Here is a 26,419-nt window from a genome sequence, read left to right on the forward strand (position 1 = left end):
TTGATTTCTCGCATAAAAAGAAGTGAATTTTGTAATGGAATAGCAGAGATCTGCGTGACCTAGATTCAGAAGACTACCTGATCTCAGGTCAGTTGTGTAGCCTATGTAAATGTTGGGGCGTGACTGTTCTCTTAATACACCCATGGCTGTGACAAAGGTTCCGGATTTTGAGATGCTTACGTAAGCAACTAGCTTTGTTGAGATTTGCCCGTTTTCAGCGGCAGTTTCAAAAAATTAGATTTTCATAGTAAAGGGGTCTCAATGGGATTTTGAGCTTCTATGTATGTCCTATTTACCCACCGAACTGTCGTTATTCAACTATGACAGGGTAAAATCGGTTTTGCATTCTATCACCCCTTTAAGCATCTTGGAAAACATTTTGAAATTGGACAGACTGATCATGATTGCATTCACGGCTGTACGGTAAATATGAAGCTACAGCCAGTTAGCTTAGCATAAAGACTGGAAAACTGATGGAAAAAGCTTGCCTGGCTCTGTCTAAAGGTAACAAAATCTGCCAGTGCCACTAAAGGTCACTAGTTAACATTTTATATCTTGTTTGTATGTCTTAGCCGGACGCATTGACTTTCTGGAGTCTTGTTGTCACCATGAGGTTGCCAGGCAACAAGAAGTTGCTAAGAAAAAGTCCAGAGAAACAACAACTTGTTGCTTTTACACTTTGATTTTGCATGTGTTAAACAAGGTGTAACATGTTAATTACTGAGCTTTAGAGATGCTGGTAAATGGATTTTCTGACCTTTTGGACTGAGTCAGCTTGTTTTTTCACGACTTTATGCTAAATAAGCTGCTGGCTGTAGCTTTATATTTACCATTCGGGCTGGGCGATATTATGATATATATCTTCAGAACGATCTATAAAAAGGTCTATTGTTGTAATGTTTCTATATCGTTTCTATCGCAATGTCGAAAGAAAAAAAAAACGGCAGCCAAACTGCGTTGATGGCAATATTTACGTCAACGCTTTACATTCTGATGCATGGTATGTTCATTTTGCACTACAGTTCCTAATACTGTAGTGCAAAGTATGAGTCAAGTATTGAATTCAGACAGACAGGAGTAAACTAAAATAGGCTTTACCATTTGGTTATGTCATATAGACTATTTATTTATTTATTCATTTATTATGTAACCAGAAAACATGCTACATAGTGGAGAACACTGCATTTTAGGAGTTGAAAGGGTTACTAATAGAGCTGTACAATATATCGCTTTTTTGATCATCATCATCATCGCGATATCAACTGGCGCAATATACACATCGCGAAAGGCTGCGACATATCCTGAAAGACACTCAAAGATTTTTTTTTGTGTTAGTTAAAAGAGAACCTCAGTAGAAAACTGACACTTTTTTTAGTGCTGCCTTTTTTATATTCAATTCAATGTTCAATTTGTTCAATAAAAGAATGTTGGAAATTATTTCCTTTTTGTTTTAAATTCAACAAGCAATTTGTTGTATTTTAGCAGAATACTGAAAGCAGCAGAACAGAGTACATTTTAAATATATGTTTAGCTATCGCAAGGAATATCGTTATCACGATATTCAACAACATTATCGCATATTTTCCTCCTATCGTGCAGCCCTAGTTGCCAACTGATCAACAAGATGTTGGGTGGATGCTCTCTGTTCATCGATGCCTACTATTCATGTCATTCTCCAGGTATTGTGATCAGCTGAAGCTGTCGGAGAGCACACACGTCCTTCAGCCCTTCCTCCCCAGCATCCTCGAGGGACTGGTCCAACTTGCCGCCCAGTTCAGCTCCGAGGTGCTCACCCTCGTCATGGAGACTCTGTGCATTGTCTGCACTGTCGACCCGGCCTTCACCACCAGCGCAGAGAACAAGATCTGCCCCCTCACCATTGCTATTTTCCTTAAATATAACAATGGTATTGCTATAGCTCCTCTAACCACTTCCTCTATCAGACTTCTACTACTTTCACACAGTACACTAAATTTCAACTTTTATTTTTTTTTCTCTTTTCTCTAAATGTGTCCTTTTGTCATTTCAAAGTTATATCGAGGACACATGGATTGACATTGGACTTAAAATTTTCCAGCTTGTCTCAAATATTTTGACATGGATTATCTGGAATCCCTTTCTGTTAGCAAAATGTAGCACTTTTTTTTTAGATTTTCCAGAGAAGACGTAGACAGAGAGAGACGCATGGTTGTGATTTGTCTCTTCTCTGTTCTTTTTGCCCAATCCCCTCTTTTCTCCTCAGACCCTGTGGTGGCGTCCCTGGCTCAGGACATCTTCAAGGAACTGGCACAGATCGAAGGCTGCCAGGGCCCCATGCAGATGCGTCTCATTCCCACGCTGGTCAGCATCATGCAGGCTCCCTCCGACAAGATCCCCACTGGACTCTGCGCTGTAAGTAGATACTGGCACCTTGATATTGTCATCTGATGTTCTATTATTATCTGAAACTTCACTTTGTCTAGATATGGCACCTTTTTGACACTTTTGCTCCCCCTCTGTCTGCACCACAGACGTCTATCGACATCCTGACCACAGTTGTCCGAAACTCAAAACCTCCTCTCTCAGAGATGCTGGTGTGCCAGGCATTCCCTGTGGTGGCACAGTGCACCTTGCGCACCGATGACAACACCATAATGCAGGTGAACCCAACAAAGACACAAGCACATGAATGCACCAGGAGAACAATGATGTTCTCCAGCAAATGTCATGATACCAAAATCAATTAAACTTGGTGTCTTCACATTTATTTTCATCACAAAGACTTGCTTTTGATAGAAAATATAAAGATTACATATTATTGGTGCGGATTAAAAACTATAGTAGGTGGCAACACCGCTCTCCTCATCAGGGTTTCCGCAGGGTCTTAAAAAGTTTAACATTTCAAAATCAAAAAGGCCTTAAAAAGTCTTAAATTTGCTGATGTATTGTGTTCTAGGTCTTACATAAATTTAAACTACAGCGCTTTAGATTGTTTGTTTTTTTATTCCGTGGTGTTGTAAAGTCTTTCTTTCGCTATTCAAAATATAATTTGCTGTATTATAACTACCAATGAGACATTTGTTTGATGTCGTGATATAGGTTTTAAATTTCATTCTCATTTTCCTTTTACATCTGCTCTTTCACCATTTTCCTCCCATCTCCAGAACGGAGGTGAGTGTCTGCGGGCGTACGTCTCTGTCGCCCTCGAGCAGGTCGCTCAGTGGAGGGACGAGCAGGGGCACAGCGGCCTCTGGTACGTCATGCAGGTGGTCAACCAGCTACTGGACCCCCGGACCTCCGAGTTCACAGCCGCCTTCGTCGGCAGGTTGGTGTCCACTCTGATCTCTCGGGCAGGAACCCAGCTGGGGGAACAGCTGGACCAGATCCTCCGAGCGATTCTGAGCAAGATGCAGCAAGCGGAGACTCTGAGTGTCATGCAGGTAGGGGCACAATGTTGATGTGTGTAGGCATGGGCCGGTTACCGGTTTCAAGGTATATAAGTTAAGGTTTCAAAAACACTAACATTTTTCGTTATACTGTTGTTAAGTTATGAGCTGTTTTTTTTTTTTTTTTTTATGAGTGGTCAAGTAGAGAAACTGCAGTTTAGAAATCCTTCTCCCTGCCAGTGTGCAGTGTGTTTAAAAAAACAAACCCATGGGGCCCTATCTTGCACCCTGTGCAGCGCAAAGGCCGACGCAGTTTTCAATTTCCCGTCCAGCGCCCACGTTATTTAAATAGAAAATGCACCTGCGCCCATCTGTGCGCCCATGGGTGTGCTGGTCTTACAGGGAGGTGTGTTCAGGTGAATTCTTGGCGTATTGCTATCTTGAGGCAGCGGGAAGTGATCGCGCCATTGACCAACAAAGACCTGGTCTAAAGTCAATAGCGCAGCATTTCATTGTTATTTTAACAGCAAATTAGTAAAATGCACCTAGGCTCAGCACAGCGCACACACACTATGCTTGTTACACACACACACACACACACACACACACACGGGACCGCAGCAGCACACAAACATGCAAAAGATTACAAATGTATGTATGTATGTTACGGTGCAAATCCTTCATCATAATAGCAATGCGCCAAGGAACAAATGCGCCTGGCTTTTAAAGGGAATGGGAGATGATACTCTGATTGGTTTGTTGCATGTTATGCCCAAAACACACCTATGAATTAATGAAGACCCTAAGTACAACCCTTTTGAACCATGCGTCCAGCGCACCGACCTTTTTTTTTCCACTGTCAAACTAGCAAAAGTGGATTTGGACACGCCCTAAACGCACCTGCGCCATGCGCTTCACGCCATGCACTTTTTTTTTTTTTTTCAGATTGTTAAAATAGGGCCCATTGTGTTCAATGGAACAAATATGTTGTTTTAACCAGACATTTAAAAAACAAAAACAACAAAAAAAAAAAACATTTTAAAGCTGTAATTGCAATACCGTGAAACCATGATATTTTTGCTGAAGGTGATCATACCGTCAGAATCTCATACCAGCCCCATGCCTAGATGTGTGGCTATTACTTCACCAACAGGCTGAACCATCGAAACCTGTTCATGATGTGTTTGATAACCTGGTCGTTGTTCTCTCCTGTAGTCTCTGATCATGGTGTTTGGTCACCTGGTTCACTCCCAGCTGGAGCCTCTGTTGGAGTTCCTGTGCAGTCTGCCCGGCCCGACGGGGAAACCTGCCCTGGAGTTCGTCATGACAGAGTGGATGAGCAGGCAGCACCTCTTCTACGGACAGTATGAGGGTAAAGTCAGGTCAGACAACATTTCCATTCATCATTTATATTTACAAGGAATTGTTTTTACGACATTTTAAAATGCAAATCCATAAATAAATTGAACCTCCAGCCCAAGGTTGTTTATAAGCTGCTTGCTAATGCCATCAGTCCATCATCTTTCCAAAACTGACAATCGGTTAATCACACCCACTTGACGCTGTGATTGGCCAGCTGTGTGTTAGCAGGGTTTGACCTTCTCTCTCTGGTTCTTTTTCTCATTCTTAACACCATTTTTTTTTTTCTGTCACTTTTGTTGTGTACAGATGAGTGTAACACTATCAATGCGTTCCAAATGTGTTTGCAAATGTGTGAGGTTATCCCCAAATTTAAACAACGGTCACTGCTAGTTTTCCCCGTGGTTGAACAACAACAACAAACTACTTCTCATAAGCATAACTCAGCCATTAAACTGAAACTGCTGGCACTATGGCTCTGCTATTGGATGATACTGGCTAGGCCTGGTTTGGGTACTTGGCATCAGTGATATTGTGATTTTTAATTATTTTTTTTTACAGTTTTTTTTTTTGTTAGGTTTAATCTTAGGCAGGCAATAATTGGCAGTTTCTGCTTCCAGTACAGCTCTGCTCTCGCGTTTGGCCAGAACTGAAACGACTCAGATTGGACTATGTCATAAAAAGGCTCTTTTATTTATTTTTCTTTTAAAGCTGCAGGAGGCAGAATGCAAAAAAAATGACTGAATTTGAGGTAGAGTGAGACCTCTCCCTGCAGCTTTCTCACTCTCCCCACTCTGTCCATCAAATCAGCAGGACATATGCACCGGCTTCATACAGTAACGTATCATCCCAGCTCCAGTGCTGCGGCTTCAGCCTCTGGTCCTAATAGCAGACTAATGCTGCCATCCGAACAAGGAGAGGCTGGGAGATGTGTCACAGGAAATTTAAACACGGCAAACAAGCAAATGTTCGTGCTAGGCTAAAGGCTAACCCCAGCAAACCAGCTCTCGCTGTTTTCACGGCAAATGTCCGCTGCCTGGACAATAAATTAAGCTACGTTTTCACACAATTTCGTTCCTCTATGTACTACAGTGCTGCACTGTTTATAGATGGATGACACTTAAGTCGCTAGCTAATATTTTAGCCTTAAGTTAGCTGCAGCCCTGAGTCTTTGGCTACAATAGGCTGAACTTTCACTGAAGGAACACGCACACACACATCTGCATTGGTAGAACAGCCAATAGGAACGCTCTCTCTAGATTTTCTAAAGCCTGAAAACGGAGCCAAGGAGGAGGTGCAGAAGTCTAGTTTTCTTAGACCACTTGAACAGCAATATGCTGAAAGATTATTATGGAATGTTTAACCAATAAACTGCCTCCCCAGCTTAAACAATTTCTTTCTTTTCTCCACGGTTGCAACATATTTTAAACTTTTGTCGTCTTTGTTTTTTTTCCCTGCAGCACGGTGGCTCTCTGTAAGCTGCTGCAGCACGGTCTCAACACGGACGACAAACGTCTTCAGGACATCGTGGTGAAGGGAGAAGAGATCTACAGCCCTGAAGACGGCATCCGCACACGCTCCAAATCAGCAAAGAGTAAATGACCCGCAGATAGTTGAATCTGTACATCACATTCATGTCCACACAGCGATATTAGGAGATGTAACGTGCGTGCTGTTAACATTGAGCTCTATGTCTTCGTGCTCTTCCCTTTTTTTGTATTTCTCCTCCACAGACCCAGAGCGGTGGACCAACATTCCTTTGCTAGTGAAGATCTTTAAATTGATAATAAATGAGCTGTCGACTGTAGTGGAGGCAAACGCCAGCAGGGGGAACGCAGGAGACTGGAGTCAAGGTGAATACAAATAATACTAATGCTTTGATTCATGGCTTTTTGTGGCTTTTTGAGGGACATCAACACCATTGAGAGGCTCGAACCTTTCTGCAGATGGACTTCTGTGTCTATTTCTTGTAGTAAATTATTGGCAGAAAGTGATGTGATCAATAAGTCAACCTAAATGTAAACTTCTGATCTGGAAGCCTTTTTTATTTATTTTTTTATTCATCGCCAAGGGCTCCGAGTTCTCATGGTCAACCGCATCAACTGGTTTGTGCTGGTTTCAATAAACTTGTAGCACAATAAACTTTTCAGAACAATTGTAGGGTCATTTAATAGATCCACATCAGAAATGCAGGTGCTGAACTTTGGGGACCTACTGGATTTAACCCATGCTCATCATTTATGAGCAAAGTTTTTTAGGGGAATCAATCAATCAATCAATCACTGTAATGTTCCCTCTCAGGTCAACTTTTACTACAAAATAGTTGCGACAGTGATTTATTTTTTTTTTTAATTTTTTTTTTTTTCATGTTTGGCAGGTGAAGCCCTGGACTTGGTGAAAGATTGCAGAGTTATTGTATTAGTTGCCTGTAAACTATAGAATAGGACAGCATACATTTTCAATCACCAGCTGTTGTTTGTCTCAGATTCCAGTGGTATGTGGGAGGGGGAGGATGAGGGGGAGGATGAAGAGGACGAGGATGAAGGCCTTGCGGGGCAGCTGCTTTCTGATCTCATCGCCTCCAACAAATACGGTACTAGTATCGTCCCAGTGCTTCAGCTATTCCTATATTTTGTCTTCCGTTCCACTTCTTTCTCATACTGTTACCGTAGAACTTTGTTTCCGGGCACTAAGTTTCCGTATCCTGGTGTGTTCCTGTCTTACAGATGATGATTATTACGAGGACGATGAGGAGGATGATCCAGATGCTTTGAAAGACCCCATATATCAGATTGATTTGCAGGTATACTAACTCTAAACTTTTAGTTCCACATATTTCAAGTACTTCAATTTGACAGGTAGCAGCAGGGATTAATGAGTCAGGACAGTCCTGCAGCTGGAGGAATGCAGTTTAAAGGGGTGATAGAATGCAAAACCGATTTTTCCAACCGAACCACTGTCTTGCATGAATATTATACTGTGTGTGTATATTTTTTACATTCAAAAATATTCATGTGAGACAGTGGTTCACGTTTGCCTAACAGTGCCTGACTTTTTGCTAAATGTCTTTTTATAACACTGCTGCCATTATAATTGACCTGCACTGTATCACCTGTCCTTTCCCAGGCTTACCTGACAGACTTCCTGACACAGTTCGCCCAGCAGCCATGTTACAGCATGTTCTCGGGCCACCTCAACACCGCCGAGAGACAAACCCTGCAGTCTATAGGCCTCTAGCCCCGCCGTCTGCCGCTCCAACACATCTTCTTCCATCTAAGCTCTCTCCTAATGCCCCATCACTTATGTGCTCATGATGAATTAACGACATGGCAAAGAAAAAGGAGAAATGGGATGATGGCCTTGGCGGAGGAAGGAGCCGGGTTAAAAGAGATGGACATGCACTTGCCCACAACGCCCCTGTTTCTACGTACTCATGATGGGATGAAGGACTTTGCAGATGTTAAAGCGATGAGGATGAAGAGGTGAGAGACTGCCCAGGTCTGTTCCTGAAGGTCATAGGACTCACCATTTTAGAGTAATTTCAGACTGGACGAAAGGAATTGAATAAAAAGGTTGAGGCTTCACAGTGGGACAGGCAAAACATTAAATATGAACGGACTATTTTGCCATGTCCTATTTGTAACTTAGCCCGTTATTTTTGTGTTTCTGTATAAACAGAGTAAAAATGCAACCTAGAAAACCCTTCCAAGAGACTTTACATTGATGGAAGGAAAGTCAAACAAAAACCGACATCGGGATCTTTGGGGAAGGGAGAGAAACTTCGACAGCCTTTTATTCCAGAAAACCATTGACTGTTTCTGACCTGAAATGAAAAGCTCTTCGACCAGCTGTCATGTCTAGGGCTTTGTTGGGTATTTTGGAAATTCACACGGTTGCCATGGTGATTCACAGCCTGTTCATTTCCTTGTACACCCATTGAAATTTGGGATGGAGAAATTTCTAAATAAAAAGTACCGAAAGGACAACATTTCCAGATTCCTCTCTTGTCTCCCTGAGCTGTAAATAATAATACATGCAGGTTCTTTTAATCCCATTTTTAATTAAATTGGACATTAAAAACTTAAAAATACATGTTCTTTCCACTCAGAGGATACAATCACTTGTTACGCTGTCTCAGACTGGCGTCTTACTGTGCTGCATACATTATTTTCCCCCTATTTAGGGAAAATGAAAACTGAGCGTTCATGGTATATTTAGACTTTTTATAAGCAATATATAATCATTTAATACATTGTTTATAAGACCCTTAAATGTGGTTGTAAGCTAATAAAAAAGGACATTAGTGTACAGTATTTGTTAGCAATTCTAACTTCTGTTTTATATCATTACAACTGTTTTACTTTGTCATTCATTACCCATTTATACAGCAGCCTCCACTTATGGATGCACACAGGAGTTAGTTGTTGACAAATACATTAAAGGTGCTGTAGGTAGGGTTGTGAAGATCCAGGAAAAATGTGGACATCGACAACTTCTCAGTCCCTCCCCCCTTTCCGCTAAAGCCCAAAACGGTCTCCTAAGCCCCTCCCCCCACATTGGTGCATGAGCAGTGATTGATTAGACACCCCCCCCCCAGCCCTGATTGGTGCATCTGAACAGGGAGCGGTGGATTTTTGCAACTGGCACTACAGGCTGTAGGTGGTGCCAGAGGAGCCAGATTTTTTGTTGTTTTTTAAATTACCCATTTCATATAGTTCTAGTGGAACATAGGGTCAGTTTCAGCAAATATGACAGAAAGTTAGTTTTATAAGGCTTACCTACTGCACCTTTAATGAACACTTATATCTGCGTACAACTACATTATAATGTTATAAATAATTGAATAAATGTGTATTATACTGCATAAAGTGAAGGGTTTGTTCTGGTGTGACATCCTTGGGATAGATGTTAACATGTGCATGATGAAAGCATTATTGTTAAAATTTGAATGATAAAACTGCAGGGAAAATAACAATCCATAAGAATATAATAAATAGTTGATACTTCTGTTATGCGATATAACTGTATTTACTGATAAAACATGAACATAATGTTACATTTTGTCAGGCTGGAGATGTTTTAAATATTAAAGACATAAATTGCCTTAGAATTAAAAAGACCACATCACGTATCCAGTTTAAGGGTGTGGAAGAGTGGAATGTGTTATGTTTCAGGAGAATATTGGTAAGAATGTGGCCAAAACACAAAACTACATTACCCAAAATAAATTGTAACAGTTTGTACTCAAGGCAGAGCCTCAGTGTTTGACTTTTGTCTTGAAAGTCAAAATGAATAGAACATGGATTTTACAGACCCTGAACACACCCACGTGTGTTTTACTTATTCTGACTCCTTAGATCTCACTTCAGGTTAAAGTTTGAGGTGCTGTGCCTCCAATGATGCCTCCAATGACTAATGGTTGCTGAATTAGCTGTATCAGCTTTATTGTGCATATTGGCTCACTGTCACACTGGCATGACTTACTGGGACACCGTCGATAATGTTTATGGTAACACCTGTGCTTTTCCTGCTATGACAAGTCCAAATGCTGTGTTAAAAAAAGAAGACATAACAAAAGTGTAACTTCTGCCACTGGTGCAACAATACAGTCTGCACATGCTAACACAGACCTCAGAAGAGGTCTAATCAGGCACAAGTGAAAGTGTGTGTGTTTGTGTTTATTTATGCTCAACCTGAGTTTTTAATTTTTAAATGCAAGGCACCTCTGGTTTCATAATAACATACAGCAGGCTGAAAATGTTCCACAAGGGGGAGCTGTTAGCTGCTTTCTTATATTCATCATGAGTACTTGATACAGAGATGGACTGACTTTTTACAGATGTTATGTCGCCTATGTACTCAAGTACTACGCTTAAGTACAATTTTGACAGCATATGATGATATGCTGTATAACATGATGCAGTACTACTAATTGGTAATATATCTAGTACTATACAAAGTATCTTAAATTGGCTCCACATTGATGAACTACAAACTTAAAGTGATCTTACATTTATTGTTAATAATACAAACAGAACATAATAATCTATACAATATAATAATTTGAATGGAGTCATTCTGCATAATGATACTTTCGATGCCTTTTGATGATATGTACTTTTACTGAAATTACTTTTTGAATAGTATTTTTAGACTATAGTTTTAAAGGATCTGAGTAGCCTACTTCTTCCACCACTGCCTTAGCACAAATGTCATAGGAGGACTCGGATTGAAACGGCCTTGTTCTTCATGGTGAATTTCGTTCCCGACGTTTCAGGCAGTACATGAAGGCAACACCATCCTCGTCTCGTCCCGGGTGAACGGCGTCATAGACGCAATGTGTCATTTCGACGGATAAATTACCGCTTGTAAAAGCCGTCCCGTCTCCTATGCTGTTCCCGAGCCAGGATCATGTCTGTGAACGACCGTTAGTCCGGTTATATTTGTACATCTTTAGAATATCGCTCGCTTGGTTTTGAATTAGGACGAGGATGATCTTTCCAGCGGGCAACATGTCCCTCATCGCGCTGATTTTAGCGCTGCTCACCATCGTCCTCTGCACTTCTCAGGGTAAGTATGGATCTTCATCCAGGCCGCGCGCCGCTAGCTAACGGGTTTGGTTTAAATGCAGATCCCTGTTAACGTCTGTTCCGCCTACATGGACGTTATTTATTTTAGCCGTTACAAGCAGACTCTGGCGGTTCCTGCATCGTCCTGCAGCTTCACAGTAGGCAACAGGATCACATGCTGCTTTCTGGCTGTTTAACATAACCTAGATATTTATTTTAGGCCTGGATAACGGTTAACGGTAAACCGTTTTGCCCTAGGATGGCGAAGGCATATCCCGCCCTAATCTGCCCCTGGTTTTCTCTGACTTCCTTTACCATAATCCTAACCAATCCCACTCCTCTTGCCTAAACCTAACCAACCCAACCAGGGCAGGCAGCGAGTGCTAGCCAATCAGAGGGAGAGTGGGCGGATCATACCTTCGCCATCCTAGGAAAAACGAAATTGGCAAACCGTTCACAGTTTAACGCTTATGTATGTTATTAATAAACATCCATGGTTTAACGTTAGTGTCCGACCACATTTAATGGTAGCATTCATTTGTTCAGTCCTATGTAAAATAGTCTTACGTTTTTGTGTGTTTGTTTAGCTAAATTATTCGTGTTTTTTGTTTGCTTTTTGCCTTTTTTTTTTTTTTGCAAAACATTGGTAGCTAATGTCAACATTAGCCTGGCAGTGTGTTTTTGTTTTCTAGAATTAAAGAATAACGTGACAAAACAACATAGTTTGGCTTATCTGTGTCTTTGACAAGCTAGTAATAAGTAAACAGTTACACTATTGGAGATTAATGCACACAAAAATAGAAATTATATTTAAGGCATATATTTTAGATTTTTGTTTTTTGTTTTTTTTTACCACCAAGTTTGCTGAAAAATAAATCATTACAAGGCAATATATACAATACAATATTGCAATAATATCACAATTAATTGTAGGTGTCATTATTTTGCTTTTATTTAACTGTTGTTCAACAAGGCTGCATACAGTAATGTAAACAACAACACAAAAATACTACACAATGATAGATTTTGTAATATCAAGGCTAATATCAAATGGCAGAATAAGTATTCCCGATGCCAAATCTCAAAGGGCATGATCCAAAATTAGTCTGAACCGTTTCAGGAGCCAAGTTAGATCTTGACTCAACAATGTACTGCAGACATGCTCTAATGAAGTTTCCATCAGTTTAGTACACTCAGAGAACTCCAACAAGGAAGAGCAGCTGCCTCCATGAGGATAAATGTTTGTTTTTTGTATAGTCAAAAACACTTAATGTGTCAGTTTTTTCCCCAGACATAAAACTCACGTAAAATGTATAAGTCGGTGCGACTTTTAGCACCCTGCACAGGTGGCTGTAATTTAGTGTGCCTTAAATTCTATGTTGTGGAAAAATAATATTAATACTAGCTAGCTCCCTCCAACTCAATTTAGGACTTACTATGTGTTCATCCTCATGAAAGAAGTATGCAGAATGTTTATCAGTCAGTATGTGAACTTTAATCTCCCAAGAGACCACAGAACTATAACATAATTAAAAGAAAAAGTTCATGATGTGTAGTTCTTCATTAAATTGTCCTTTACAGTGGCAAAAAAATGTGGGTGGGTCCAGGTTCTCAATTGTGAGAATTGTGCTGCTTTTTTATGACTTTTGGTGGGACAAAAAAATACATTTAGCTGATGTCATGCTTAGAGATGGTCCGATACCAGTATTGGTATCGGCTCCGATACTGCCTAAAACGCTGGTTTCTGTATCGGGAAGTACTGGAGTTAATGCACCGATCTGATACCACGTAATAAAGCCCTAAAGAAAATCTATGTTAAAGTAGTTTATTTATGTTCTTTTTCCGTTATAACTGACTGTCAAACTTGAGAATAAAAAGTTCTGTGGCATTTATTGTTTATATTTGTTCATGTTTCACAAGAGTTTAACCTGAGCCAGACAGACAACAAAGATAGAAATCATATCACATCCATACAGGGATAGTAGTATACAGTTGTTAAAACATAATAAAATATATGACACACTGGTATCGGATCGGTACTCGGTATCGTCCGATTCGCAAGTTCAGGTATCAGAATCGGTATCGGGCCATCTCTAGTCATACTAGGCTGTATGATATTGTGACAAGCATTTTTTTTACTGTTGTTGTTTACTGTTGTTTTTTACTGTATGCTTTATAAACCAAACAATAAGTTAAATGATAATAAAAAATAATCCATAGTTGAAGTTTTAGAATAAATACATTGACTCCTTTTTTTCATTTCAGACACAAGTCCTTTAAATCTCCTGACCTCACTTAGGTCCTAATTCGTTTTTAACCTCTGCCACAGTGAACTGTTGAATAATGCATTTTGACTGTCTAGCTGGAATAAGAAATCTGTAAAGAAAGAAGAGCCAGAACATGGTCAAAATAAATATTTATTCTCTTGAAGGCAGAACAAAGCAGTGTCTGTAAGTGAACCAATCAATAATTTTCTCAATTTGAAAATGTGCGATAAAACGGAAATGACAGCATGTCGGTAAAACTGAGAGATCGTAAGGAGGACTAAACTGAAGTTTGACCTGCTGCTCCATTCCTTTATACTCTCGCTCTCTCGCTCTCTCGCTCTCTCACTCTCTCTGCTTCCTTGTTTCTTTTTGATCATCTTCCCTGTAGTGTCATCCCGCTTACACTTTGTGTTATATTTGTTTTGCAGTCAGTGCCAACGAGGACTGTCTGTGGTACGTGGATAAAAATGGCACCTGGCACAACGGCTTTGACTGCCCTCTCATCACGTTTTGCTGTGGGAACTGCCACCGGCGCTACTGCTGCCTGGACGCCTTTAAAATGATCCCCGAGAGGGAGCAGAAACGCTGCATGCTCTTCCAGTTCAGGTGGGGGCAGCAGCAGGGTTTTATTTTAATGACTTACTGTATTTATTAATTTACTGAACCCAAAGAGTCTGTCTTTCTGTTCACAATTCAAGGCTATCACTGCAGTATCACATATCCTTCGTTTTCTGAAGACAGACACTTTTTACTTTTGGTGAATACAATTGGTTGCCGCAGTCTGCACAATGAGATGTGTCCTCTAACATCTATGAACACAAATCCATCCATGCAAAGTACACACTATACTGACAAATTAATAAGTGAATACAAAGCAAGAGGCATTCAGTTACATCATTGTAATTCACACTTTACAGATGGGGGGTAGAAAGAGAGAGAATAATACCTACAATAGATACAGAAAAAATACTCATAATAATTATAAATGTGGGTGTAATGGAATGACAATATGAGCATTTGCTGCTTTTCTAAATAGCTCTGGGTTTTGAAATGTTGGTCAGATAAGATAAGGAATGTCACCCTGGGCTCCGACAAAGTGGTGAGGCATTTTCCTACAATTTCCCCACATTTTATAAAGTAAAAGATAAATCAGAAAAAATATAGATTGTTAGTTGTAGCCATACACTTCACTAGAAGCAATGATTAAAGCAATAATGTATTATTGTAAAATACTAGTACAGTTCCAAAATGACTTACAGAAAGACCCCAAACCACTTAATATGCAACTCCACTGTATAGCCTACTACTGGCTTGCAGTGCAGGCTGCGTCTACATCAGAGGAAGACATTGTACTACTATATTTACCTGACAGAGAACGTTGCAGATTCAGAATGTAATCACAAAGTCAAATTTGAAATCCATCGGACTAACGGTTCAAGAGATATGCACATAACAGACACAGACAGACAGACGTTCCTGCAATTTATAGATAGAAACATTACATGCTAAATCTATTGCAAAACATGTTTAAATTAGTTTTTCACATTATTAGATAAATGTCATATAATGCACTATTATAGCTCCGAAGTGATTGCAACTCTGAAACATCTTGCCTCCCAAAATGATAGAAACGATAGAATACTGTTTTTCTGGAGCTTGCAACTGTCTTTCACTTTCTTTATTAGTGAATGGAACTGTCATCATGTATATAATGGGTGTCATTATGTGACCTAAGTGTGGAACAAGCGGTCGTATTGCCATGAGGCTGGTCCATTCATTGCTAAAGACAGTGAGAGGCAGTTGAAAGAAGCATTAAAAAAAAGCTTATAAGTGAATCTCATAACATCATAAGATAAGATCAACTTTTTTTTATCTCACGCTGGAAAATTCAAGTGTCACAGTCACAAAAGTAATTACTAGAGAAGATGAATAGTGTGGATAAAAAACATCAATACTTTGTGTGCTAGTTTGTCATCTACTGGCTTGACCTTCAGTTGATTCTTAAAGCAGTCACGAGCACTTGGAGAATAAAGTGACACAAAGCGGGTTTCAGGTCAACAGTGTTCTGAAGGTTTGATGAAACACACTAGGACGAAACACATGTTGTCAGTAACAGTTGTTCCAGTCACTTCTGAGGTGGGAGTAGATAGATAAGGGGCACCATAGGAAAGGAGCATTGGTTCAAGTCTAGTTCACACAGATACATCGTCTGGGAGGGAAACATTGTAACAATTTATTATACAAAGTCAGATGAAAAAGGCTATGTTCAGAGTTTCAACACAATGTAATTTAACAGATTTACAACACAATTTATGCATCATACATACATAGTAATATTAAGAAACAAAAAAAAAACTGCACTGGAAGTAATGGACTTTGGTGATGGGTTAAGTGTCCTGTGTGTGCAGATATCAGATTTTAATAATGGTGTGTATATATATCAACATTAAACAGTTGCATCACTTCTTGGGTGACAATGCTTTGTGTACAAGGGATTTAATATAAATGGGAAGGAAATTGTATAAACATATATAGAAAATGTTGTTCACCATCACCCTACATTCTGCTTAAAGTCTGGACTCTCTTCAGGGCTCAACACTAACTTTTAAAAGTGGTTGCCAGGCTTGCAACCAGGCAAACAATACGGTTGCCATTTTTAGTCACCTTATATGTTAAGTAATTAAGATGACTATGCAGTTATATGTCAGCCTAATCATCAAAATGTGACCTAAAAGATTCAGAATTTACACAAATTTCTTTTTAGTTTTTTTTATTCAGGTTTACATGGTTCGGTTGGATCAATTTGCACATTTGTTTGTGATGTTGACAGCTTAGTCAGTCAAACGACTTAATTTGCTTCGCTATTGTCTCTAAAACAATTGCCTTTGCACACGTGAGTAAACGCACCATACAGCGTTGTCACATGCCGTTGTCTGGTTCCAGCTCTCACTGTAACAGCAATTTTTAAATATCACTTATACAACAATTTTATTTTTATTTTTTAAAGATATTTATTTTGTCATGTACTTATTGCTGTCCCTATTTTTTACATGTTAAAAAGGCCAAGAATTGGTTTTCCAATTTCTCAAAATGGTTGCCAATTGCAACAGTTACTGTCGAGCCCTGCTCTTAAACTGGCCTGTTCTCATGTCCCATTGGCTGCATTTAACTTAATGACCCTGCTTTGGTCCCGACAGTGTAAGATGTTCTCATTAGGTGTTCCGTCAGCTATCCCCTGTGAGGTATCGTGATAACACTGGACTAAGCAAGCGTGTACCCCGAGAGACTGCAACATGGCACAAACCATCCATCATCCAGTAGCGAGCAGACAACCTGCAGCTTATTTAGCCCAGTGGGCAGCAGAGGCTGAGCTGAAATGGAGGGCTTTGTTGCTTGACTATGAGGCGATGGAATCTGGTAGAGAGACAGAGAGATACAGGGTGTGTGTGTCATTAACTGGGACGTGCTTTCAGGGTCAGTCTGTGGTCAACAGTGTGTCTAAATCAAAAGCTTCACATCACGGCCATTTCTACTTTAATCCTCCTGTAAAGTGGGTTGTAATTAGCGAGATAGAGGGTGGGGGAGGAACAACGTAAGGCGAGATGATCAAAGTAAGAAAGGAAATGCTTTGTAACTTAAGTCCTCTTCTCTCTCTCTCTTCTCAGCCCCACCACTTTAGCTGGCATTGCCTCTTCCGTCCTCCTGTTTGTGGCGATCATTGCGACCATGGTCTGCTGCTTCATGTGCTCCTGCTGTTACCTCTACCAGAGAAGGCAGCAGAGGGGCAGGACACCTTATGATGGTGAGACCTCTACTCTTTATGTCCATGCTTCTGCAGACAACCACAAGGTCATAGTTTTCCTTCACAGCGGTCTGTACCTTTTGACCCACAGTCCAGCAGATCCCCATGGCCAGCTATCCAGTGGAGCCCATGTATGATGCTTATGGAAAACCACTGGGACCCTCTGAGTATCCACATGCAGGTTATCCAATGGCGCCCCTGTACACTGGCATGCCTCCGCATTACCCGATGATGCAGCCTGGACCTTATCCACCACACCTGATGGATCCTGCATACAGCCAGGGTAAGAGTAGCATTACATAATATGTCCATATGTTGTTGATGGACATAATCAACAACATCTAGTCTAAAAAAAAGACTCAACAAAGAGAGGGGAGTCTTTCCTGTATCACCAACATCAACATTTACACAAGAAATCCCCAGAGGGTGAACACTCTTTTTTTTTTGGACGCTGCCCTCTAACACCACCAACAGTTAAAAAAAAAAAAAAGTCAACTCTGATACAATATATCTAATTTGAAAAGCAGATAGCAATGAAATATGGTGACATTTGCACATTTCATGCTACCATGGGCATACACTGCTCTTAATTCAAATGATTCCATGTTCTCTCCACTAGTGCCATCACAAATTGTTAAATTTTTAACAACACTAGAGATGGCAATGTTAGTCACCACTTTACTCCATATCTCCACAACTATTTGTGACATTTTTGAGGATGAGTCCTACTGAATTTGGTGCTTCTTTTTTTGTAAACAATTCCTAATGTAGTTGTTGTACATGAAGTTCTGACTTTATTTTGTTTCTACCTACTTATTTTTCAGCCCCTCCACCTTACTCTCCACCTCAGTATCCTGGTCATTGATGGGCTCATCTACACTACACACATGCACACACACAGAGTGGGAAACAACAGCAACTGAGAGAAAGGACTGTTTCAAAAGGAGAAGGCAGCAACACTCTCTCTCACACTCAAACACACATGCACACACTCAAACGCTACAGCTCGACTAGCAGTGGTTTGTCTGTTTAAGAGAACTGGAGGCACTTTAAGGTTTTTCTATGTTTATTTACTGTACAATGTTGTCCTACTTTTCTGGAGTATTTACGCAACTCAAATTGTGTTCTGCAACCAGACACCTGATTGCTCCCGGCGGGTTTTGCAGAGACGTCACACCATCCCTAAAGTGAGGAGGTATCTGGCTGGCGTCTCGACTCTGTGCTGCCACTTGTGCTCTGACACACTTACCTCAAAAACAGGGTGTCACCTTACAGAACAGGGGTCAGAAGGGGATCATAAAAAATGATAATGCACTCCCTCTTTATTTATATAAAAGGCAAACATGCTTTACTTCCTCACTTTTGTTAAATTTTAATGAGTTGATACCTCCCTAAGGCTACATTCTTGGTCACACACTCTCCAAATATGATGACATGATGTCTTTATTTCTGTTTTTGATTTTTTTTTTTTTTTTTTTCCCATAATGTGTTAGAGACTAAAGTGAAAAATAAACGGCATGTTTGATTAAAAAGGTGACATGTATGTTCAAAGGCAGTGTGACACAGGATTTCATGTTACTCCTGATTACGCGTAAGAAGCCTTTAGTCACCTGCTAGTTTCAACTTTGTCTATTCTTTTATGTATCTGGCTCGACTAATTTACTTCATGGTAGTATATTAGCTGCTTAATTCTAATGTAACATCTCAACATCAGCATGCTACCCCAGTCAAAGTTATCTGTTCTCTCTTGCTTTTTTTTCTGGTTTTAAATGAATTAGAAGTCTTTAGATTAATCCCATGATGCCATTTGGTATGTTTTCCAGTGAAATTCATGTTAAATTGTTATTTCTTGTAACATATGTCAGGGGAGTTGCAGGTCATGCTGCTTGGTTTAAACAAAATGTCCCGCCTTAGAAAAATTAACCACGACAAAAAAGGGATTAACTATTTAAATACATATTTTGTATATCTGTTCTTCAGCTGAATATTTTATGATATTGTAACAAGTTATTTTAAACATAATGTATTGTTATTGTAACATAACATATGATGTTTTAGCATTTTTGGCATCTTTCCATTTGGTATTTGTTATTATTGAGGTTACCTTTTTCTGTGAATGGGTTCTCCCCTTGTGGACTTGTGGTCAGAAAAAGTTGATTTTTTTTCTGACCACGTCACTTTAAAGTACCAGTTTGACATTTTGGGAAATATGCTTATTTGCTTTCTTGTTTAGAGTTAGATGAAGAAAATAAATACCATTCTCCACAGATATCATGGTATCAATCTTCTCATCATTACTCTTCAAAAAAACTGATAGGTGTATGTCAAACTATTCCTTTAATTCACACTTAAGGTTTCGGGTCCCAGTGAGGTCAGGGCCTGTAACCTGCAATTATAGTTTAGCAGTCTAGTTTAGCATCTTGGACAGCCCTGTGCTTTTTGGAACTTGTAAAACATGACATCTCAAGCATGTGTTGTACAGTAAGATGTCTGACTAATGGGTAATAATTATCTTTATTCAGGTGTGATGTATCTCAATCTCAAAGTCAAATGAAACAAAACACTGTCCTCATGCTGATCAGAGAAGCCTGAAGCTTTTCCTCGAGACATACTGCTGTATCTTGTCTCTAAAAAAAAAAAAAAAAAAGGAAAAAAAAGAACTAGTACTGCTAGTTTACAGCATAAATTGTTTCCTCCCATGGTGACGTCCATTTGTACAGATTTGTTGAGCCTTTGTGAAGCACAGAGAACACTGGACTTTTCTTGGTAAGATGCTTTCATATGTAGTTCGACATAACATTTGATCAATGATGTTTCTGTTTGTTTGTGCTTCTAGACCAACTCCATGAGTGTGTTTACTGAAACTGACATCAGTTGGCAAAATAACTTGTCTAGATCTATGGTGTTTTGTCTGTTGTCATATGACATTGTAATATAAAGTGAGTGAAAAGTTTTTATTTCTATTAACATAAAATTTAACTTTGGAATGTAAAAATACAACTGTGTGATGTGCCTTTTTCTTATGAAACATTTGAAAAAAAAGGGGTTAGTATGTGTTTACATCATTTTGACCACTAGATGTCCGTATTTACTCCAAAACAATGTTAAATTTGTTCATGTTTGGCAGAATTGATTCATTTTGTTATCACAAGCAACATCTAATCCAAAAGAAATGTGTGCTCCTAAAAACCCTGTTAAATTAAATTTACCATTTGCATATTTGTGCTCAAGCTATATGAGATTTGTATAGAAGTACAACTGTGACTATGTACATTTTACATTTTTATATTTAAAAAAATTACAGTCCATCTGCACACCAGGTCAATGTAGCATTTTAATACATATATTTATAAAAAACAATTAATTATATATTTTTCCTGATTTGTACCCATATTCAAATTTTTTATTTAATTTTTTCATTTATTTACTTTGTTGACATCTTCTATTTACGTTGGTCACTTTAACAGAATATTCTTCTAAAATTATTTTGACTTTCTCTCATTTTAAACATTTGGCTACTTTCAGGTAGTCATTGGTTTTTAATCTAATACATGATTAGTGCAGCTTAAAAATATAACAAGTTTTTGAATTTTAGCATCTTTTGTGTAATAAACAGCGGGTTATTAGGTTATTCTTTGTTCTGCACCAGGCTTTTAGTAGAGCCTCAAGAGTATACCATCCTGCATTTCACTACACATATTGATTGAACATGTGAATCTAGCATAAACGTTCCAGACAGAAACACGGATGTTCTCACTGTGGCAGAAAATCTAATGTGAAATTCTGAACTGCTAAAATTAGATTCATTACTAAACAAAAAATTAGGAACTGCTCTCAATATACAAATAAATTGTGTAATAGGAAGTCTGTGTAACTCTGCTCTGGCAGCTCTGTAAACTTCAGCCCTTCCCATTACCTTTAAAGGAGTGTGTACCCTAAGCTAAATAAGGACATGCACTTTCACAGGATTTTGAAGAATGTCCCAGCCTCACAGTCCACTTTGATGATGCGAGGCTCTTGCAGTTCATCAGTGCTACCCCTCACTCCAAGACTGAGAGTCCAGCCTCTTTGCATCAGGATTGATGCCTCTGATGTTTTTTTGGTGAGCGGGACGCGACGGGACAGCAGGACACCAGCTTTGGCCAGCTTTGGGAATACTCAAATTCTCACCATAGGAGAGAAATTTCTAAATAATCAGATTTAAATAAAGAGATTTACTATACTAACACCCTCAGCCCCTCCAAAGGAACCAAATTTCTCTATTTTTCTCTACGGGCTTTTACCCCAGATTTTTTTAGGCAACCATGTCCAGGAGAAAGGTGAGAGGCCTGACCCGTACAGGCCGCCAGGTCAGCGAGGACCCAGATCTGGACAACCTGCTGTCCACCCTCTCCCCTGAGGAGATGGAGGAGCTGGAGAAGGACATGATGAAAGTGCCAGACATCAAGCCAGAGGATGGGAAGATCATTGTCCAAGGGGATAGCCAAGCTGCGCAGCCACCTATGAGCAACAATGTCCGGGACGCTAAACTTGACAGCAGACAGGAGAGTGACCGAAAAGGGAGGCTCAGTGAGAGGGAACAGTCATTTGAGGTTTGTGAATGCTTAACTTATCTGGGTTAGTGGAACTTTACTGTTTACTGTTACTGGATTTGACCTTTTACTCTCTTCAGATGTTTGTATTTGAACCGTTTTTCATAAAAATGACCAGCAGATGGGTGACTTTGGAGGAGTTTATTAAATCAAACGACAATGTACGCACTTACGACTGATAGATTACGTAACATCCACTGTCCCCGAGGTATTTCTAATGATAGCTTTAATGTGCTATCTTTCATTTAGCTTGAAGCAAAGCGCCAGCTGGACCCCATGCACCCTGAGTCCATCAGCTCATAAATAGTGTAGAGTTGGCTTCTGTGCCAGGAAAAATATTGTTTTCCACTCTTAAAGCTTGCTGACATGCATTGGCAAACAGCATCAGAAACACACCAAACCATTTCTTTTATTCCTGTGACATGCTATAAAAGAGCCCTCCTTCTTTTAGTGTCAGGGAGCCAGGTTTCTTGCAGTTTGTGTATTTAAAGGAGAGGCACTTCAGTCGATGGAGCGGAGGCCCTGCGGAGCTTCTTAATCCCGGCCTGATGGAATTCTTTGGTTGATTGCTCCTACGCTCACTGCCTTTTAAGGATACATCTGCCAGGGCCACGGCCTCACACAGCAAAACAGATGGAGACTAACAAATCAAACACTTTGCAAGGTACTCATTGCAAATGTATCCCTGTACTATAAAAAAATGGCTCCTTTTCCCTTTGCTCACTGTAAACACACATGCCATATTGTGTCAGAGAGAGTATGCATGTTTACAGTGAGCAGATGGACAAAGAGCTGTTTGACAGTAAAGGAATACAGTATTTGCATGGGTATTAGGTGTTACATCATACTATACATACTTTACATGCATTATATACTGTATGTTTGTAAATTCTACTGTATAGCCCAATGACTGATTTTAATAATGGCATTATTATGGCCCTGTTCTGTATCTGTTGTGATTTCTTTTGGTTTAGGGCACTACATTTGTTGACACACTCCTTTTTTATTACACTATAACTGTTTTTGGTATTGGCATATATTTAACTGCTTTGCTTTCAGACATAACACTAATATAATTTTATACTCATATATGTCCTCCTGCAGGGTGAGACAAAGAAGGAGAGCCGGAAGCAGGCATATCTGAGGAAGATGGGCCTGAGCCAAGAGGGGAACGACGACGTGGCAGTTGGGCTACGAAGACAAGCTAGTGTCTCAAGTGAACGAGATATTAAGGTGGACGAAAGAAACAGCAAAGGTCCTGAAAGTTCGAAAGAGGAGCGAAGTCGGCTTTCGAGTAGATACAGGAAGCAGGAAAGTAGAGAGTGTGAGGTGAAAGAGGAGACCAAAGAGAAGGAGAAACAAGAGGACAATAAGATAAGAGACAGGAGAGAAAACAGAGAGAGCACAGGTAGCAAAACAAAGGATATGATCTCTAAGTTACAGGAAAAAAAGGATGAGAGGAAAGAAGACTGCAGGAGAAGAGATGAGAGCAAAACCAAAGACATTATCTCAAAGCTACGAGAGAAACATGAAAAGGAAGTGGGCAAGGAAAAGGAGAGAAAATCAGAGAGTTTTAAGACACAAGGACTTGTTTCTAAAATGTTGGAGAAGCAGAGCAAGGCACAAGACAGCCCGGCTCCAGAGAGTAAATCAGAAGAGAAGAAGCCCAAAGCAGAGGAGAAAAGAGCTGAAGATAAAAACAAGCCTGATGTCAAACTTGAGCGACAACCATCGGAGAGGGGCGAGGTGCAGGTGAAACATGACAAGGCAGAGAAAAGAACAGACAGAGAAGAGCTGGTTAACCATAGTGACCACGTGAAAGAGAAGGAGAAGAAGATTAGCACGGAGAAGAAAGGAGAGGAGAAAAAAGACAAAGAGGAGAGTAAAGGAAAAGTTCAAAAAGTAGAGGAAAGTGAGAAACCTGGCAACTGTGTGGCCAAAAACACCCCACAGAACAAGGCGAAAGAGGAAGAGGAGGAGGACGAAGACTCAAGCATGTTTGACGAGCTGATGGAGCAGGTTCGGAGCAACGACCCCTCCCTCACTGAGCTCAACGTCAACAACTCAGAAGTCATCAAGACCAAAACACTCATCGAGTTTGCAGAGGCTTTGCACAAGAACACCCATGTTAAGACGTTTGCTTTGGCTAACTGCCGTGCAGACGACCATGTGGCTTATGCCATCGCGGGCACGCTACGCAGCAACAAGACTATCACCAGCATCAATGTGGACTCCAACCATCTCACTGGCAAGGGCATCCTGTCTATGATCCAGGCGCTACCACACAACTCCACACTGACTGAGCTTCGCTTTCAAAACCAGCGTCACGTCTGTGGCGGGAAGACGGAGATGGAGATGACCAAGATCCTGAAGGAAAACACCACCCTGCTCAAACTGGGCTACCACTTTGAGTTAGCTGGACCCAGAATGACTACAACAAACATACTGAGTCGCAACATGGACCGACAGAGGCAGAAGCGCCTGCAGGAGCAGAAGCAGGCCCAGGCCAATGGGGAGAAGAAGGGCACACTGGAGGTACCCAAGGTGGGTGGTGGAGGATCTCTGAGAAGCTCGCCCAGAGCTTCCCCCAAACCTTCTCCCATACCTTCACCTATGCCATCACCAAAGCTGACTCCTAAAAGAGGAGCTGGAGGTCCTGTTCCACCTCCACCCCCGCCTCCTCCTGGGGGTGGACCTCCACCTCCTCCGCCTCCTATGCTGGATGTAGACGCCCTGAGGAACTCTCTGACCCCGGTGTCACAGAGGAAGCTGGATGGAAAAAGCCCAAGCGGTTGTAAGAACTCAAGGGACCAACTGCTTGCCTCGATCAGAGGAAGCGATAAGAAACAACTCAAGAAGGTATGTATGATGGGTTTATGGATTTAGGTATCTTGTGGTGGAGCAACAATAATATATCCTCACATACTTTCATTTTATTTTTCCCACAGGTGCCGGTGCCAAAGTGGTTGCAGTAATATTTCCTATATGAAGTGAAAAATATGAAGTGAAAAGTGAAGAGAGAGGGAGAATAGAGATGAGATAAACTCAACACTCCTAAGATGCAGTCAAAGAACTGCGCCGTGGGACGGATGGAGAAAGTGAAACATGAGATGCCCATCGGTCAGATGACTAGCCCTCACTATGAGATCTCCCCAAAAACACTGGACCAAAAGGACTCTAGGGAGAATGGGTGATGCAGGGCTCTCTATTAGCCGACTGCATAGAGTGCCTTGAGTTTTGTGGTTGTTTGTCTTCAGTACATATTGACGCTTTGCTGGTTATTTGCACTAGATAATATGAAGCCGATCATATAACATGTTGGCTTGTGTATGCATCTGAATATGAGCGTGATGGGAATGTGTGATGAGCTTATTAAGATTTATAAATAACTTTATAAAATTCTAATAGACAAAAACTTTTATCAGTGATATAGTGGACATTAATTTGACCATATATTTTTTGTGGAGAGGAAATCCACCTTATACTTGTAAGTTGTAAATCTGTTCAAACTGGGAATTTTGAAATGGCGGAAATATCAGGGAATTAACTAACATGGCGGCCTGACTTAAAACAATCTGAGTAAGAAAAAAAGGTCATGGTGGTCTTTGTGTGTCTCATTTCCAAATCTCAAGACATCTCAGGCAGGGTTTAATGGAAAGCAGCCCAGTGGAAATCCTGGTGCATGACGAAAGAGTTTGAGCATGGAAATAATTACAGAATGCATTTTTATCAGGAAGTGCAAATGGCTGTCCTTCAGTATCTGATGTTATTTTTTGTACAGAATCATTCTGCCTTGTTGTTTGAATACCTTACAAAACTTGTAATGTAATACACCCACATGTCTTAACCTTAGGGGGTTTTGTAAAACCATTACTGGCTTAAATCAACACTTCTGTTGATTTATGCCATACTTATAAGTGAATGTCATTTCAAAAAGGAATTTAATGTGATAAAAATCAGAGAGGCACTTATATGTGCACTCTGTAATGAAGGACTCTCTTTCATATCTGATTACACATGCTTTTCTTACAGAGCCTGTATGTCTTCAATAAAAGATTGTGGTATGTTTGCAATGACAAGTCACAAGTGTAATGTTATGCCTGGCTGATATCACATTGAGAATATGTACAGTATATGTAAAATGAAATACAACTGAAAATGAGCTGTCATTCATTTCAGTTGGTTTATGCTCTATATGAAATTGTTCACTGTTAATATTTATACTCATTCCACTTCAGATCTAGCTCTTGCTAGGAAAATATGCACAGTATATACAGAACCATACATAGATATGTATCCATAGCAACAATTAACCTGCAACATAAACAGATTTAAAGGATTCCTATAATAGCCTACTGCATGTGCATTCTGACAACTTAAGTCAATTTAAAGACTCTCTCCATCATTAGCTACACTCATTTACATGCCTGTTTCTCTGCAACCAGAAATGAAGAACATTTCTTTA

General features: G+C 40.1%; 3 protein-coding genes across 3 annotated transcripts in view; all 3 read left to right on the forward strand.

Moving 5' to 3' along the window:
* ipo9 (importin 9) overlaps positions 1 to 8,714 on the forward strand; it is a 19,892-nt gene extending 11,178 nt beyond the window's left edge. The window contains exons 15-24 of the mRNA XM_039797347.1: positions 1,680 to 1,906; positions 2,243 to 2,391; positions 2,511 to 2,639; positions 3,144 to 3,419; positions 4,581 to 4,747; positions 6,185 to 6,318; positions 6,458 to 6,577; positions 7,210 to 7,317; positions 7,451 to 7,527; positions 7,851 to 8,714. Coding sequence (XP_039653281.1) covers positions 1,680 to 1,906; positions 2,243 to 2,391; positions 2,511 to 2,639; positions 3,144 to 3,419; positions 4,581 to 4,747; positions 6,185 to 6,318; positions 6,458 to 6,577; positions 7,210 to 7,317; positions 7,451 to 7,527; positions 7,851 to 7,961 — 1,498 coding nt within the window. The 3' untranslated portion in view covers positions 7,962 to 8,714. The remainder of the gene's footprint in view (positions 1 to 1,679; positions 1,907 to 2,242; positions 2,392 to 2,510; positions 2,640 to 3,143; positions 3,420 to 4,580; positions 4,748 to 6,184; positions 6,319 to 6,457; positions 6,578 to 7,209; positions 7,318 to 7,450; positions 7,528 to 7,850) is intronic.
* Positions 8,715 to 11,013: 2,299 nt separating this feature from the next.
* On the forward strand, positions 11,014 to 20,359 carry shisa4 (shisa family member 4). Its single transcript, XM_039797348.1, has 5 exons — positions 11,014 to 11,294; positions 13,989 to 14,166; positions 17,226 to 17,362; positions 17,454 to 17,645; positions 18,187 to 20,359. The coding sequence occupies exons 1-5, from the start codon at positions 11,216 to 11,218 to the stop codon at positions 18,225 to 18,227; spliced, it is 627 nt and encodes a 208-aa protein (XP_039653282.1). The 5' UTR covers positions 11,014 to 11,215; the 3' UTR covers positions 18,228 to 20,359.
* Positions 20,360 to 21,344: 985 nt separating this feature from the next.
* Positions 21,345 to 26,051, forward strand: lmod1b (leiomodin 1b (smooth muscle)). Its single transcript, XM_039797349.1, has 3 exons — positions 21,345 to 21,954; positions 23,059 to 24,813; positions 24,903 to 26,051. Exons 1-3 carry the CDS (start codon positions 21,667 to 21,669, stop codon positions 24,927 to 24,929), a joined length of 2,070 nt encoding a protein of 689 aa, XP_039653283.1. The 5' UTR covers positions 21,345 to 21,666; the 3' UTR covers positions 24,930 to 26,051.
* Positions 26,052 to 26,419: the final 368 nt, after the last annotated feature.

The sequence above is a fragment of the Perca fluviatilis genome, chromosome 4 (genome assembly GCF_010015445.1).
Source record: "Perca fluviatilis chromosome 4, GENO_Pfluv_1.0, whole genome shotgun sequence".
Lineage (NCBI taxonomy): Eukaryota > Metazoa > Chordata > Actinopteri > Perciformes > Percidae > Perca > Perca fluviatilis.

Bases quoted from the DNA above. Each gene is read 5' to 3' on its own strand.
- shisa4 (XM_039797348.1), top strand. From the start codon at position 11,216: ATGATCTTTCCAGCGGGCAACATGTCCCTCATCGCGCTGATTTTAGCG. The intron at 11,295-13,988 runs GTAAGTATGGAT...TTTGTTTTGCAG, and splicing joins CGTCCTCTGCACTTCTCAGG to TCAGTGCCAACGAGGACTGT. The intron at 17,646-18,186 runs GTAAGAGTAGCA...CTTATTTTTCAG, and splicing joins GGATCCTGCATACAGCCAGG to CCCCTCCACCTTACTCTCCA.
- lmod1b (XM_039797349.1), top strand. From the start codon at position 21,667: ATGTCCAGGAGAAAGGTGAGAGGCCTGACCCGTACAGGCCGCCAGGTC. The intron at 21,955-23,058 runs GTTTGTGAATGC...GTCCTCCTGCAG, and splicing joins AGAGGGAACAGTCATTTGAG to GGTGAGACAAAGAAGGAGAG. The intron at 24,814-24,902 runs GTATGTATGATG...TTTTTCCCACAG, and splicing joins ATAAGAAACAACTCAAGAAG to GTGCCGGTGCCAAAGTGGTT.